We start from the raw sequence: 17515 nt of genomic DNA, 5'->3' as shown, positions 1-17515 counted from the left end.
CACGTTTTTGACAAAAGTTATAATTGTAATTATTCATTGCAGCCTTATGGCTTGGAGATTAAACTTGGCTGTACGTAGTTTACAAACATGAAACAAAACTAAAGCTAAACTTACTTGATGACTACAGTAGCCTAACAATATATATCGATGCTTCGATTGTCCTTTCTCTCTATCTCTAAATACTTTCTTTCTATATAAACATTCTCCCCATTGCACATCATTCGTTCGTTCATTCGTCCCTTCTTTACCCATTTTTTACTTGTACTTTATTTTCCAATAATTTTACTTTTCTCCGCCCTTCCTCTACTTCTACTTCTCCCTGTCTCTGGTTTTCCTAAAACAGACATATAGAAAATCCTCTTGCGGTGCAATCGAAAAGGGAAAAATGAAACTGAGCGAGAAAGAAGGGACAATGTTAAAAAAATAAATCGTCACTGTCGCATAATGCGACAATATCTCGTGTCGTACAGAATCGTAGATCGTGGAAATAGAAAATTTAGATCAGCTACGTGAAATTACGACCTGTGTTCTCAAGTATCGGCGAAGCGCTCAAAGAGATCATCGAACGAAACTCTCGTTCTTATCCTTCTTTGTTTTCTCTTCTTTCTTTGGAAACAGCGAATCGGTTTCGGTCGAAGTTAAAGTGGTTCCCGATGAATATCTCGCGGCTCGCTATAGCTGCTTCAACTTCCGATTCTTCGTTCGCTAATGTCCCGGGGAAATTGCATGTAATCGTTAGAATTTATCTGTACGGCCTATAGAGGTGGTCGCTGCTCGAAGAGAAAAGGAAGTGCTGGCGATGAGCGTGCAGATAATTCGAAGCAATTTATCGGCCTAGCGTGTATCGGTATCTGGTCTCCACGTGCTCTGTTCGCGCATTTTTAGCTCGATCCTTGCACCAATTTTCTTTGTCCGCCGGCGACCTGCAGGCTCGATCGTACGCGTTTTAATTGGACGTCCAATTTCGTTAGCTTTCGCAGATTTTAAGATTCGTTCGTGGTGAAGATTGTTAGTTGCAGTATAGTTAGCATATCGAACTCTTATAGTATATACTACTGTCAAGTTATCTTTTTTATTATCATTGTGATTTCGGTTAGGTAACTTTAAGACTAGTTCTCTTCCAGAAAGGAAATATAGAAGCGGAGATTTGACAAAATGTAAACGATCAACGCTCGATAACTATTGAACAGCTAACGAATATCAATCGGCTCTTAAAAATTCAAATAAGCAATGTTGATATTCCTTATTAGTTTATTCTTATTTCTTACACTACCACGTAATTTTTAGCGATACATGTCTATAGGAAGTTAATGAGATGAGTAACTTTAGTTTTCGGTTGTCGAGCGAACAGCTCGCACTTTGCATTTTACACTTCGAAGTGTCAGCGCAGTGATAAATAATAATCTGACGGTAGCTGTCTAACGGGGAGTTTTGAAAGGCCAAATATCACATCGATTTGTGGCTAATAGGCGATTAATCATTCAACAACTGTACCTATTCTTGGGTCCTCGTTAAATATGTTATAGGTGCGCTTTAATTAATAAGAATGCAAGTTTCATATCTTTAAGTAGACTTCCAAAACTTTGATTTAGGTGGGAAACTTTGTTCCTGTAATGTATTGGATGAAAAGTCGACACACTGGGAATCTCATCGGTAGTTTCAGACAATCTTTCACAAACATTCCTTGTTTATCACGTAATTAATTATTTAATTAATTAATTTATTGTAATCACGTTCTCATTTCGACAAGAACAAAAAGGCTTTCGATGCGCGAAGAAAATGTGGCATTAAGGCGAATCATTTAAACAATGAGCAAATCTAAATTTCAATTTGTAATGTGCACAGAAAAATTATATTGACTTTACTTATATTTTAGTTCTACGAATCTACCAATTACTACGGAAATCGTAGAAATGCCAATTGTTGTATAAAATGGAATCTTTTAAGTTTTTCGAATGAATTTTAATCAACTACTTTCGTCAAAAATGTTCAAAGAATTAGAAATTCAATATCGTAGTCGTTTCGTCGGAGCTCGGTTATCATTTTACAAGGGAATAAAGTTAACGATAACAGTGTATCGGGGTGTAACCTATAAGAAAAAAGACTAACTCCAATAAATGAAAGGCTTGTGCTTTTACATCGGTTTTTAATTGGATGTAGCCTTTGCCACCTAAATTAAAGCGTTTCTTTTGTTCGATTCAAAACCCCGAGCTTCGTGTAACTTTACACAAATAGAAAACTATAGACGATCTTTTAGTACGTGTTACAATCCATAATAGCGTTCATTGGTTCATAAAGTCTATAAGGACGATTGAAATCAATAATTTCTGTGACAATATATCTAATCATTTTTTGAGAGTGCAGTGATTCGTGTTGCAAAAAATTTCTAAAAATTCAGGACTATTTTTTAGTAAGATCGTTTGGATTTAATTAAAATTTTCGATTTTACCGAGTTTAATTTGTTTTTAACATAAGATACTCGCGGCAAAAGAGAAATAACGGAATAATACAGAAATAGATGAAATTTTATCGGTTTTATTCGTTTTTACAGTTTCGCAGTAAAGCTTCAAATCCACGAAGACTCAGTAATCGAAGTCCACTAATTAATTCTGTTTAAAGTAGAATTCACTGGAGTGTATAGAATCTGCCCTGTAGCATAAATTATCGGGTCATCTCGTTAGTAGTGTATCTTTACTCATCCCGATCGTGATAAAACACAGTATTACAGCCTCCAAAATATATAGGTGACCGACTGTTGCCAGTATTTTTTTATAATTATTTGTATTTCTGAATACATATCTGGTTTGCTAATATCATATTTCATTTTTATTTTGAATGTTAAACTTGTATCATAATTTCAGTCTTTTGTTAAATTTTAAGGCCAGAAATGTCTAACTTTACTTCATAGACTTTCGCGTAACGAGCCATCAACAAAGACTTTTGATACCGTTAGAATCTCGTTACAAAACTTTCGCTCCTCTAATACTTTACCGATCGATCTTCGATGTCAGATTTTGTTATTAAAATATAAGCATCAGAAGAAGCTTTGTTAGTAGAATTACTTTCTATTATAAGGTATCAAGTAATATTCCATCTTTCATGTGATTTTATTGTGACGTAGGTACTATCTGTATCGCGAATATCGAATTTACATAATATAATTAATATTTGAACAAAGCATAAATGAGTTTCAGTAATTTTCAATACTTCTTCGACGTAATGTAATACGCGTTAAATTCAAACCAGTAACAGCTTGTCACCATCTGCTTTCCCATCATGGAACTTCAATGCAAGAGTTTTTAATCTAATTTCACCATCTCCTTGCGCAACAATTTGATCGCGAAAACTCGTGTCTTTTAATATAGCCTCAGTCCGAATCCGATAAGAAACTTTACTTTTATTTACTTATATTAAAAACAAGCTAAAGCCATTTAAAATAAGTTTGATAATAGAACTGCTTCATAATGTAAAATACCAAGTAATACCTGATTTCATTTTGAAACTCGTAGCAAACATTTTCTCACCATAGCCTTTCCCTCTGCCTTTTTATACACATCGTAGTAATATTATAAATCAGGAATTTTACAAGTCACGTATTACAAGTTATCGTATCGCAAGTATCCACGAAGTATCGAATTACGACAAACTGATCTGAGTCCTCCGCTTATAAGAAAAATTTCCTATCTCACTTGCACGATTCTCCATGGAACTAGCTATCGATAGAATTTTCGTTTATTAATAACAGCGCGTCGTAAAATTTCGTATCTTCCGATATTCACTCGACCGATTTTCCACAACAGATAAGCGGTCTAGATCTGTTGTACTATAGAAGGCAGCCGATATACAGCGACATGTCGAGCAATCTCGTTACTTCAATTGATGCTGAGAAATATAACCGTCACGTACGTGGTCGATAATCGAATCTCTCAGCCGTTTTTGCTACTCTTGCTACACCGGCGGCGAGATAGAAAAATCTTGATCTACTGCGACACTGCAAAATCGTGATTCGATCGTGTAAAAGTCTAAACTCATTAGCGGGACAAACGAAGAAAGAGTACGGAGGGAAAAGAAATGTAAGAAACAGGTAAATATTTCTCAAAGAAAATATCAGAATCAATCGATAGAACTAGCTTCGCGCTAGCTGGAATTGCGAATTCTTAACGATTTTCATTGGATCAAATATTTGAATAATTCCTACTCGGCGAACGATTCATCTGTTTATCAATGGAATGAGCGCGAGATAGATTCCTCGTACAATTTCCTTGCTTTGTTAATACTACAGCCGGCGTGTCTCATAGAAGGAATTTTCGTGATAATTTTACGATACGATCATGAAGATTCTTCTTGATATATCCAAGGTTCATTAAAATCGTTGTCCTTATACATGGTAGAAAATAGAAGGTGGTCGAGCTTGTTGAAAACTTTTGCGCGCTATTGAATCGTATTCGTATCCTTTATGTTCCAATTTATTCTTAGAATCTCTACTTACTACACGTCATAGTTATGCTTCGTTCAAAAAGTCTCGCATTCGCACGGTATTGGAGTGGTCAGTGTCGGGACTTCGTACGTTGCCTGTCGATCAAAATAGTGTAGGAAGAAAGTTCTACCGCAAAGAGAGAAAGGAAAGAGATTATAAAAGTTTGTAGTTTAAGATTGTCACTTATACCCCGTATATATTTGCTATGAATTATAGTTGGTTATAAAACGCAAAAAATTATTACTATGTTAATCGTTAATTATCATGTATCGTAGTGAAATTATATTAAATTAAAATTATTGGAATGTTATTACGTTATTAAATTATCACAGTTGATTTAAATAAGTTAGAATGTATTATATGTTTTATTGAAACACATTTTAAAATATATTTTATCAATCGCCCTTATGCATTTATATCAAATATCCAGCTGCGTGTCATTTTCAGCTATTTGGTGATACGATTGTTACCGTGAATCGTGCCCGTATAATTTGATTATAGTCGGGTCAATTAATCGAATAATTAATTCAGCGGTGAAATTCATCATTTGTTTGTAGAGCACATGTCGTAATCAAGTCTATGAACCCAATCCAAACGTCAGTTATTTGTCACATTGAATCAAGTTAATTACTGGTTGATAAACAGTATGCCTATTAAAATAATATAATAGTAATATCAAAGTTCAAAGGTTAAACGATACTATATACTATAACAAAACCATGTTGAATATACTCGTATTCTTTATACCGTAATTTAAAATCTCGTAATGGTTCCGAGAGAACTTTTTCATAATGTTATTTATCACTTTTATAACAACTACGATGCACGTGAATCAAGACGATATTCAAATTAAACGAATATACGCCGAAGAGAACAAAATTACAGTTTTAGTATTATTACTATTTATTAGAAATTTAATCATCCGTTTCACTTAAAGTTAACTTGAAAAATTAGAGCTCGTGGAATTCATAACAAATCAATACCATTTATTTATACCAAATTCAAATAATAGGAATAGAAAGCAACGGAATTTACAATTATAATTAATTTTCAAGAAATATCGCCTTTTCATATTAAATAGTAAGTATGTTCTCGGCATGATAAATGTCGCAAACTTCATAGACGCACCATGATTGTCACTTCTTTTGTGATAACATTCCAACGGCGAGACGTAACACTGTCGCAAATACGGTTGCTCGAAGGCTGAATACGAAACAGCGTTTTATTTCCATCTTACGACTATTAGTTGAAAACTAAAGTCACACGTGTTATATTTTCGATATTTTCTTTGTTCCTTAAAAGAATAAAGATTTAAACGTAGCAGCGTGGCGAATAAGGGCTATAAATATTATCGCTTCGTGAAATGTTGGTCTCCAGTATCGTCGATATGATATTATCATATGATTTAGGTAGTTTCTTCTAATGAGAAGTAGTTTCTCTTATATTCTAGCTATTACAGGTTCTTTTTATTACAGAACGTCGTAGATGGTAAACGACGGGTAGCAGTGTATAAAATGAGAGAATAGTTAAGTATTTTATAGCTTTTTACAATGGGAAACTATTGCTAAGCACAACCGTTGCGTGTTAAAGAAAAAAGTAATTTTTCTCGAAGGTTATGAAAATCTTTTATTAAATACATAGAACCTTATATTTTCATCTTATGTTCTTTTGAATAATTGACATATTCTTGAAGGTTATACATACTACATCGATCGCCTCTCAGTATTACGCTTGGCGTAATAGAATAAACATCATTTTCTGACTGGAAATTCACAATTGAAATACATTCTTTAGTTAATAACTTCTGATAATTTATTAATTTTGAATCTCACGGAGGAATATGTTTCTTCTGAATCTATCGAGCAACGAGAAACACTTAAATTGGATGTTAAATTCTATCTATAGGATCTAGAAATAAATCTCTTATACTTTTTGAGTCACTAAGAATGTACCTAGCGTGACTGAAATTTCGAACATCTAAATCCGCTACATGCAAATAATTTTAATTTCGCCGATCTCTATTCTTCTATCGATCTTTATTTCTATCAATCGTTTATCTTTTGATTCCACCTATTAATCGCTTATTAATATTCTCAACAATGAAGCATCAGACGAGAGTCACAATCGAAGCCACGACGAAGCACTTATTAGAACCAAACTGATCAGTTTCGATCCTATTGAGAGGCAAACGTTCTTTTGTACTTCGAAGCATCCATTCATCGTGTCGATCGATCAGCCCGAAATCCCTAGGCTCGTTTGCCCAGAAATTCGCTCTTCCCTCGCGTTACAAAATTCAGGCCGCATAAGCCGTACCGAGCTGCCAATGTGGCGAGATAGAGATGTCGCATGATCGACGATAGAATTTGTCATCAATGGAATGTCATTCTGGCTATTAACGTATCACGCGAAACAATCAGAACTGACAAATTTTTTCAGAAATCAATCGAAACGTTTTACCAGCGATCGTTTGCTTGAATCGATTACACGATGAATGTTCTAGAAATACGCGATGGTATAGAAAAGGATCGAGGATGGAAAAGCGTGACGCGTTTGTAACTGTTTGAGGAATTGTTGTCCGTTGTCCCGTAAAATTGACTAGGAGTTTTGCTAAAAGCCAATTGCAACGAACGAGCGGTCAATGGTCGAGTAATCAGTGAGCTATGAGAAGAATCAAACATAAAACTGGTTCCCGGGATTTGATGGAAACGAAAATTACTGCTACAATCCTGACGTCTATTTACTGACATTTTTAGAATATTGATAGGATGTGATAGGATCGCAAATCAAAGTAGCCAGATCGTCAAATCGAAATAGATTTGGAAATTTTTAAGCGCGGTTAGATCAAACGAGCGAATGGTCATTCTTCTTCTAATTGAAGGCAACATTAAAATGTAAATTAAAATAAAAAGTTCTTTCGTCGCTTAGCGATTGCTCGCTCAATCGAAACTCGAACATCCGAACACTCCAAGAATGCTGGAAAAATAGTTGATATGAAAAATTTAAAAATTATTAATCAGATGTATGTAGATATAAATTGGAATATAATATCGCATAGAAAGTTTCTGTTTTAAAAACGAAGTTCCCCATAGTATACCGTTCGCTATGAAGTCAGACTTCAGGGTAATAAGGAGACAGCAAGTGTCGAAGATTTCTGAATTTTCGATCGTTGACATAATTTTTCAGATTTTTTTACGAAGCGTAGCGCTAATTGTAATCGGTTGAAGCACTCTTAACGTTACGATATCTTCCACTTGAGTTGAACGACTCATTAAAAATTCAGGAATTCATTAAAATTATCTACGTATTATTGATTAACGTACTGTGATATTTCGTTGAAAGAAGAAAGAGAAGAAGGTCTTGACGTCTTCGTTGCGTATCCACAAAAGAAACCAGCGTTACTATATTCTACATTTTCGAATTCAAATATAATTAATCCCTGCTGCGAGTGTATCTTACAAACTCGATCTTAATTTATTAATTCCTGTTCCTATCGTACCGAAATGTGTCATAATCATTTCCCAATATCACATCGTTACGTAAATTACCTTACATAAATCACCTTAGAACTGGAAATGTTCCCAAAAGTAAGCAGCCTATAATCAATTTCGATCGTATTTACCGCCTCGAGCATCAAACGCGATACTTAAACTGGATCTGCGCTTGACGAATGAGCAGAGACGAACATTAACGAGCAACCGCAAACTGCATTGCCAGCAGCAGCGCAAGCGAACATTAATAAACACGATCCTGTCGCTTGACGGTACAATAGTACACATCGTGAACAATAATCTAGAATGTGAATAATCTAGATGTCATTGTCAGATAAATATGAACAAATATAATATAACATTTTGTAAAAATTCGATCTATCGTGGTTGTCAAAATGGTCAAAGTAAACATATGTATAAAATTCGCGTGGCAGTGAAACACGCGTTAATGGTCCTTACTTTCTATTTAAGTATCTTAGGTGAACGATACCAGTTGAAGACTAATAATTGTTCGTTCGTGTTCCTTCACGTTTGTTTGCGTCTGTTCGCAAACGTTGCGTTTATTCGTCAGCTGCAAATCCTTAGCGTTAAATCGATTCCTGAAAGCGACGCTCGGCGTGTATCTATCGAGTTCAGCACAAGTCGGCAATATCCTGGAAATGTCCAGGTGAGACCAACGAGAGTCTTCCACGAAGCAAGGACCAATGCTCTAGGCTCACAGGAAGGCGGTCGAGCACGGCGTACGCCGTCCTGCAGCCAAGCGAGGACGAGCTCATCACCGAGCACTGCCTTGAATCGGAGGACATGGCATTGAAAACGCCGGGCAGCGAGACCGAGGACACCGAGGACAACGGCACGCAGATGGACGAGGCCAGCTCTTCGCCTAGTCGTCGTTTCACATTCCTCAGACGTTTCCGGTCGCCGAGATTCGGCGAGGCACACCACAAGAGGGTGCCCACGCCGATGAAAAGGAAATATCGCCGGAAGAAGAGCAAAGATGACATTATCAATAGTGATATGAACGCCACGGAGGTTGAGCCACCTAGCTTGAACCAAGCTGGTGTGCCCGATCCGTATTACCCGATCTATCTGCCCATCGACCAGGCCTTTAAAGCCAAGTACGTGTTCCATCATAAAAAGGGCAAGACTTTCCAGGAAAGACTGTACGTGTTCCTGGAACATCCTGGCGGGTGGATCTGCTTCATCTACCATTTCACTGTGTGAGTACTTTTGATGCAGTTTTTACGAGAGAGGTTCTATATCGGTTAGATGTTGCGATGGTTAACATCGATGATCGTAACAACGAACGGAACATCGTATCAGGTTGTTGTGTAATGGATGTCGTTTCTCAACGAGATCTTGTTTCTGTCCTTTCCTTTTAAATTACATTTTTCTGTTGCACCAGCTCGTTGAGGTCATTAACAACCACGTTAATTTACATAAAGATAAAGGTAAACATACATGTTAGATCAGATTAAATGATAAATATTAATATGTTGTTAGAATTGTATTACTTGAGCGTGAATTTGCAATTCAAGTAGAATGCTCTCTAATTTCATTAAATAGTCTTATTTTAGAACTTGCTCTAAAGTAAATTACATCTATTTATATCGTTTTTCTCGATGTTTCATGGCGCAACAATCTAACATGCGGGTAAATGTGAGATTACAATGTTCGTTATTCGATCTTTGATTGAGGGGATTCTTCGACTGAGATTGAATTTTACTGAGATTGAAATTTACGTATGTTTAGAGTGGCTCGTAAAATTTGTTACACTTTCGTACATCTTATCTTTAAGCTGTTTAAATAAGAATATATTTATCGTTGAAAATCCAATCAACATCTTTTATTTAATCGAATTTCTATTAAAATTATCACGGAATATCGTATGTGATTTCTCTGCGGGCAGAATGAATAGCGATAAATCGATATATGTTAATATCTATCTGATTAGAGTAGTTACATTTCGTCAGGATTAATATTCAAAACTGACATTTTGCCCGATGTACCATACGTGAAATTGATTCGTCGTATGCTAATGTTCCAGGATCAGTATTAGAGAGATTTCCCTTTCTGAACGTACTGCTCGAGGAATTAGTGACGTATCGACAGGTTCGTTACTCTGGTATTCAGTACTGAGATCTCTCTTCATGTTGCGTCAACCATTGGCAATCGTGATCGTTTATTTCTTTGACAATATTTAAAGAGTCATTTTGACAACTTAACGAAATTAATACGTGACACGAGTTGGCCAATAAATAAAGAGAGAGTTAGAGAAATTGTTAAAGAAATTTCACTATACTGTTAATGATTCGAAGCTTATACTTTTATTAGATATCAGAAAACAGACGAGGAAAAACAATTGTCTAACGTTAGCTTTTTCTCGAAGAATACTATAAACCAAGGAACATGTACTAAATGATTGTACAATTTATAAAAGAATGTTAATTATTATTTTATTAAATGATAATTCACTTCTGTAAATAAATATGTCGTCTCTTCTGACTTGGAGGAATACGATGATCGTAACAATATGTTGGAGTTTAATTGATCGATATTTAAATATTAAGTCATAGGAATGACGTATATATATTTTCGTACTTTCTGCATGCTTTAATCAATAGCCCCATTCATTTCCTCTCAAGGATCATCCACCATTTTCTATACCTTTGCAATCCTGCATTCTGTTCTCGAAGACAAATATTTCTCCGTTCTATATAGGAAGCAACGTCAGCTATTCGAAATAGAAACGGTTCGATTCAACAAGTGAATCGAAATTCTTTTGTATCGTCTTTGCGTCGCCTCTGTTATATTATATAGACGTCGAAGCTTGTTTGACGGTGATCCTTCGGTCTCCGTGCGCGTTTCTCATTGTACGTCGATTCTGTCGGCTCGTTCCACTTGACAAAACACGCTCGAGGTGTTTCTCGATCACTCGTGGGAATTCCCGATGGGAAAAGATGCTACGTAAAATATGCACGCTCGTTTTTCCATTTTATGCGACGCGTGAATATGACTTCTTTTTTATTGCGAACAATATCGCGTGTTTAAAGCCAAATACTGCCATATGCTCGTTTCACAGCAATAATATTACGATATCGTGGAATTTCAAGACGTACAGAATGTACGTGATATGAAAAAGTATGTAAAATATGAAAAATAGAATAGTCGTCGTAATGTTATGAAAATATGAATTTGCACAAACATCCGCAGTTTATTAATCACGTTCTTGATTGTTCGTAAGGAAAAGATATAATAATGAATTATTATGACGTAAGAAAGATAGAAATTACTTCAACAAAATTGATTCATATAGGCAATACGTTGTATAGCTATGTAACTTGATAAACGTGACAACATAACTTTTAAGTCACGCGGGGTTACAAAGTGTTACAAAGGCTTAACGTAATGAGAGTTTTAAATTATTAGCTACTTTTATTTATCGTCTATCATTACTTGTTAGTCGAGCAGCAGCAGTAGCAGTAAACTAGGTTTTAAAGTTTAGAGCTACTACTCGAATAAAGTTCCATCTTTCTTTACGATCTGCAATCGAGAAATAGAGGATTGGTATAATATTACGGGAGAAAAAGGAGAATGTAAAGAGACAAACATTCGTAATTGTCAAAACACTGATATTCCAAGTAAATGCGTATTGGTTTTGTAGGAGAGTAATATCGATTATTTGTATTATTTATACCAAAATAAGTTTCCAACAGTTTATACATCTGCGTTTACGATCAATTTTTTCCATCTTCATAAAATTAATCGTAAGAAGTATATTAAACGTAAGAAGCGTAAACGGTTTTCTCGACTGTCAGAAGCACCTGCAATATTTTTTCTGCCAACCCCTTGACGCACACAGGGTTTTTATGATCCGCTATGATTTATTAATGGAAACTCATTTACAATAAAACGAAGCAATCACAAAAATATATCAAGTATTATCAATTACTTTTACGACGTAGAAAACGATTATTATCGCATTATAATATCAATTAATCATGTAAAATATAATCCTATTCGAGATTAATAAATATCGTGCAAAATATTTCCTCTGGTAGAAACTTCGTTGCCATCACGTAACGATAAGAGCGGACGTAAAAGGAAAGGAAAACAAAAATACACACGCATTAACGCAAACAGTCCCATTTCTCAACGCTCAAATCGTGAAATCGTAAAAACGTTATCACCGTCGCTCGATACCCTATGAAGTATTCTTACCCTGGACGATGCAGCGTTTCGCGAGGCGAGCGTTGCAAATAAACGCCATCGTAAAAGCTGACTAAAAGGAATGGCCAAACTGCCGATGGTTGAAAGTACTCCGCTACCCTGGAGTTTCTCTATCGTTCCTGACCGCCGTTTTATTCCCGTTTGCTTCTCTGGCCTCGTGTACAGTAAAAATCCATCTTTGATCCGCCCACGTTCTCAATCACCTGCATAAGTATCAAAATACTTTGGTCCTCATGCATTATTCAGCGTTTTGCCGTTTTTCATTCTCCCTCTTTGTTTTTCCCCGCGGACCTCCTTTTTTCCAAAGTTGCTGCCAAGTACCGCAGTCCTTTAAATAATTCATTACGAAAACAAAGTATACGTCATGATGGTACGTGTGGCATCGAAGTCTATTGATCGCACGAACGCAACCACGTTCACGCTTCCTTCTTTTTTTTTTTATTTTCCCTCTTTCTCGTTTTTTTATCGCGTACCACGAGACCGGCATCGAACGGTTGTTCTTATCGTTTCTCGTTAATTTCCTGTTGCAGCGAAACGATTCTCCTCGGCGCTTTTTAATGAGCTTGCGTTCGTGTCACTTTCCCTCGTTGTTCCATTCTTTTGTTTCTATCCACCTGCGCTTCCTTTTTCTTTTGATCGATCCTCGCTTCGTTTCCTCTCTCTCTTTCTCTCTCTCTCTTTATTTTTCTCGGTTTGCGTGTGCGAAAGATTTGACCGGATCTGTGTTGATTTCGCGATAATACACTGCACTATCGCACTTTTCACGATGCGAAACGGCACGATCGGAAATTATCACGGAAGCGTGTTTCATTTTGCTCTCCACGCATCCACTGTCACTCTTCGAACGCGCCATTCATTTCCGCAAGCGTGAATCCGTTTTTCGTTCGGCGCGAACATCGTTCTAACCGCATAATTTATCTGGTTTCCCCGTGTATTATTGTTTAGATACCTTTTATCATAATTGCAAGCTTCGCGAAACATCAATACCGATTTCGGTTACAAGTTCGCTCGGCGGATGTTCCAAGTGGTTCAATCGAACCGATTTCCTCGTAAAGTTCAACGGAACATCACATACCGAACTCTTGAACGACGCGTTAGAAATTAATAATTGTTAAATTTTTTTTTATTATTTAATTTGTACTTTACAATTTGTCCAGCTGGACATTTGGTAAATTTTTCTAACTTAATTGCTAAATAACATGTGGATGACTACCCCCAGGGGGATATCATAAGTACCATAATTGATAAATTTCACGCATTCATGACTCATTTGAGCGGGCGCGTGATTCATTTTATTTTATCATTAGCTCATGTGCATCCGTCTTCTTGGCACGAGAATTATGGATGTTTTCAGAAGTCAATAGAAAGATTCGTTTCAAATAATTTCATTTGGCTACACGTGTAAACTGATTTCATTCATGAAACTATTCTGTGAAAGTTGGAGATTAGTATAAAGGAAAGGAAGTAACAGAAAGTTGTAGAAACTAGAATTGCAGGTAGAAAAGAAGTAAATTCCGAGTTCTTCCATCTTCTGAAATACTACTATTGTACATTACCATTCCAATAATTAAATTGTCACGAAAATTAAGTGTCACGAGAATAAATACTTAATATTTGAGAAAAATGTGGAAAATTGGGATTTCAGGTCGTACAATACGAAATTTCATGAGACCAAAGGCCTAATCTGTTTCTTATCCGTGATCATAGTCTCCTTGTCCAAAAGAAAAATTATGGTTCAATGATATTAATCGAAGTCCAACTAGCTGTACAAATATTTATCATTTTGTCGTGAAAATTATCACAGGACTATTTGTCTTATATCGGTTGAATTGTTTGCCGAACGTTTCAGCATGAGTTATAAATCGTTTCACACTTCGCAATGATCGTCGACCGAGCTCAGACGGTTCTTCTTTCTGTTCTAGACATCAATTAATCGAGCTAATGGTTGCGATGATAATTTGTCGCAAACGATAAAGAAGATTTAATTTCTATTTGCTTCGTACAATTTTACATAATAGAAATCCGAAGTAACAGCTTAATCATACACTGCTATGGTTAATTGTATCCTGTAGAATATGCAAAATGGAAATAAATATTATATTCGTGGTGATAGTCATCGCGTTGCGTGTTGCCTATAAGAAATTTTCCAGTTCAGAATACTTAACATTCAAGAGATTTGAATTCCGTATAGACCGCTAGTTAAACATGATAGTAGATATAATAGTTGATACAGTGATATTAAAAAATGGCTTGTTGCTTTAGATTGAAAATTATTTGCTTTAATTTATTTGGTAATAGTCAGTACGAAGAAGAATTAACGGCGTGATTTTAATTATTTTAGCTGAATGGACAGCGAAAATATATTAGTGATAAATTATTTTCTACTGTGCAATATTTCATTGAGTTGAATAATTTGTTGGTCATCAGACGCATAAGGAATACGTTGCATAATTTCTCTACATTTTCAGTATTAAGCACTGAGAGTCCTAGGTTTATAAATTATATAATGAATTTTCAGGATGTTAAGTTATTTGAATTGTTTCATGGTTTCACGTTGAAACAACTAAGAGGGAAATTTATTTTAAGGAGTAAAGAGGCAGTGGAAGTTAAAAAATTAATACGTAAAAATATGTAATACCCTTCGATTAGCACAGAAACTCCTCTTTCCCGGTTAACAGAGTAGAGTCAATCTAAGAGAAATCTGTTAAATTAATACGTTTGAAGCATGCAACAATGAAATTAATAATTATTTATAGCTTCCACATATATTCTATTTAATAAATTTCACGATTTATATCTCTTGTTTTAAAATGAATTATCTTACCTAGAATTGTCACGACCTCCAACGTCCAAGTTTTGTTCCAAGTTTCTTATTAGCGAATTATATAATTCATTCATTTTGAAATAATTAGAAAGCTCGTAGTACGACACTTGATGGTACCACTGTCCACGAATCTCAGTAAACATCGTAAATTATATTCTCATTACAATATACAGTAGCTATTATAAATTCCATTACCAGCAGTGCAAATATTTTTAATCATAATCTGTTTTCCAACGTTAACAGAAACTTTATTTGCAATATCTATTTGTCTTATCCGAACGAATACTTGTCACTGGTTGCACCATTGTTACACACGCATGTTTTCCTACAATCGATGCGAAATTGGAGACGAATATTCATCGTTCCTTCGTCGAACAAAGGAAATTGACTCGCATTGTGTGGCTCGCGTATAATCGAGAGTGTCTTCAGGGGATGCATGAAACGATGGTTTTAATAGTTTCTTAGTAAAACGATTTTAATTCTGCCGTAGACATCGCGTCGTTTTCCTTAACAAATTTTTTGATATAAAAGAAGGGAAATTTCCAACGTAATTACAAGAAATGTACATTAACAGTATATTATAGTTCTTTATATTTTTATCAAAATTCGGATTGCAGCAGCAAAAGAAAATTATAATTCTGCGTCTAGACTCTGCTTGGTACATTTGATGCATATTTTTATACATTTACTTCTCCAATATTTCAAGGCAGCAAGCTTTTTCGTCCGTTTCGTAAAACTGGCTCGTTGCAGTGGCGAAATTTTTAAAAAGGCCGATGTAACATGGATAATATTCGGAATACTCGTAAAGTTGTACCTTAAATTTCCGCATCATACGTATGTTGTAAGCTTTACTGTGTCTCTGACAAGTTTTCGAATTTCCAATTGAATATGAGTTGAATTCGAGTTGAAACGAATTCTTAATATTCCAAGACTTTCGAAAAGTGTAAGAATAAAATTGATATGTGTGAAATTGTCGGATATGTATCTATTTAAACAAATCAGATGATACAGTGTATGCAGGTTATTTCCTACGAAGATATGCAAAAGAATTAAGAATCGACAGATTTCTAATCGAACAATTTTACAGAGAGTATATCCAAGTTATTGCATTAATATGTTCGCTATGAGTTGTTAATAATTCGATATTCAGAAAACATAAAGCCAATATTTCTGACCTGTTTGGACCCATGGGATCCAATTATGGGGAACAGCGAGTAATTCCAATATAGAAATTGTCCAACGATTCCAATAAGAAACTCTAAGATCTTTAATAGATGCACCTTGGTATATTACCAACGAAACAATACATCGCGACCTTAAGATACCCACAGTTACAGAAGAAATATCCAAATTCAGTAACAGATATAATATAGGAGTTAACAACCACCAAAACACATTAGTTACCCAATTACTTCCGCATGAGAGTATGGGAACTGGGAGAAGACTCGACCGAGCAGGCGGCCCCAAACGACCTAGGAACCGCTGAGGAGGACGCTTGGGACCAGTGTCGATCTCAGCTGATCAACGAGGGAGGCGAACATTGAGGGCGGAGGCGGTCCTGCCAAACTGGGAGACATGGAGAAGCCGCCGCGGCCTCCCGCTCACCTACAGGATGACCCAGGTGCTCACGGGACACGGCGTGTCCGGCGAGTACCTGAGGAAAATCGGTCGGGAGACGATGAACATCTGTTACCACTGCGGGGAGGGCAGGGACACAGCGCAGCACGAGCTTTGTCCGGCGTGGGAGCTGTCCCGCTATACCCATAGGCGAAAGATTAATCTCCTTGGCGATTACAGAAGCGATGTTGAGCTGGCCACAGAAATACGAGGCTGTCCGCCTCTTCTGCGAGCGAGTTATGTTCGCAAAGGAGCGAGCAGAAAGGGAGAGAAAGAAAAACTCTCACCCTTGTAGAATAAGACGATGGAAGGGGATGGCAGTCAGGCGGCCTAGAGCCGCTTCATCGCCGTCCCAACGGACCACGACTAGAAGGGGGGATTGCTAACGCCAAATTAAACAGACAGAGAATTATTAGGACTGGCTCGAACAAGAGGACACGGGAAAGGGGTGCAACAGAAGATAATTCATAAGAGGTTCCTGGAGCACTCCTGGAGCACTCCTGTCATACGCGTAGGATGGTCATCGCGGAGTTTCAGTTGGTAGGAGTCCGATACTACTCTGCTTTTACCGATTATTAGCAGCAACGGAGTGTCCATGAGGATTTCTCCACGTGCAAAAAAAAGAAAAGTTACCCAATTACTTGACACTAGGATCAGATCTGTAGACTAAAAAGACAATACCCTTCAGATTTAAGCATTAGATTTAGCTAGAATCACGCATACACTTCACGTATATTAGCATTTTTCAAGGTACAAAATATCAAGAAATTTCCTGTTTAACTAATTTTAAGAAGATACTTCATATATCCATTAAACAAAAAATCGTGATTTCTTGCGACCTTTTTCGCTGCAGTACCACTAACGATAATCTCTCATGGT

General features: G+C 36.3%; 1 protein-coding gene across 6 annotated transcripts in view; it reads left to right on the top strand.

The window, feature by feature from the left end:
* LOC117234263 (potassium voltage-gated channel subfamily KQT member 1) overlaps positions 1 to 17515 on the top strand; it is a 134343-nt gene that overhangs the window by 71921 nt on the left and 44907 nt on the right. For 4 of the 6 annotated variants that reach the window (XM_033495295.1, XM_033495293.1, XM_033495292.1 and 1 more), the window contains exon 2: positions 8633 to 9185. The exons of the other annotated variants lie outside the window; for them this stretch is intronic. In XM_033495295.1, the coding sequence (XP_033351186.1) occupies positions 8633 to 9185 (553 nt within the window). The remainder of the gene's footprint in view (positions 1 to 8632; positions 9186 to 17515) is intronic. 6 annotated transcript variants of the gene reach the window in all.

This window comes from Bombus vosnesenskii, unplaced genomic scaffold (genome assembly GCF_011952255.1).
Source record: "Bombus vosnesenskii isolate JDL3184/JDL3185 unplaced genomic scaffold, Bvos_JDL3184-5_v1.1 scf7180000013304, whole genome shotgun sequence".
Taxonomy (NCBI): Eukaryota; Metazoa; Arthropoda; class Insecta; order Hymenoptera; family Apidae; genus Bombus; species Bombus vosnesenskii.
Note: the sequence above shows the minus strand (reverse complement) of the source record. Positions and strands in the feature narration are given on the sequence as shown.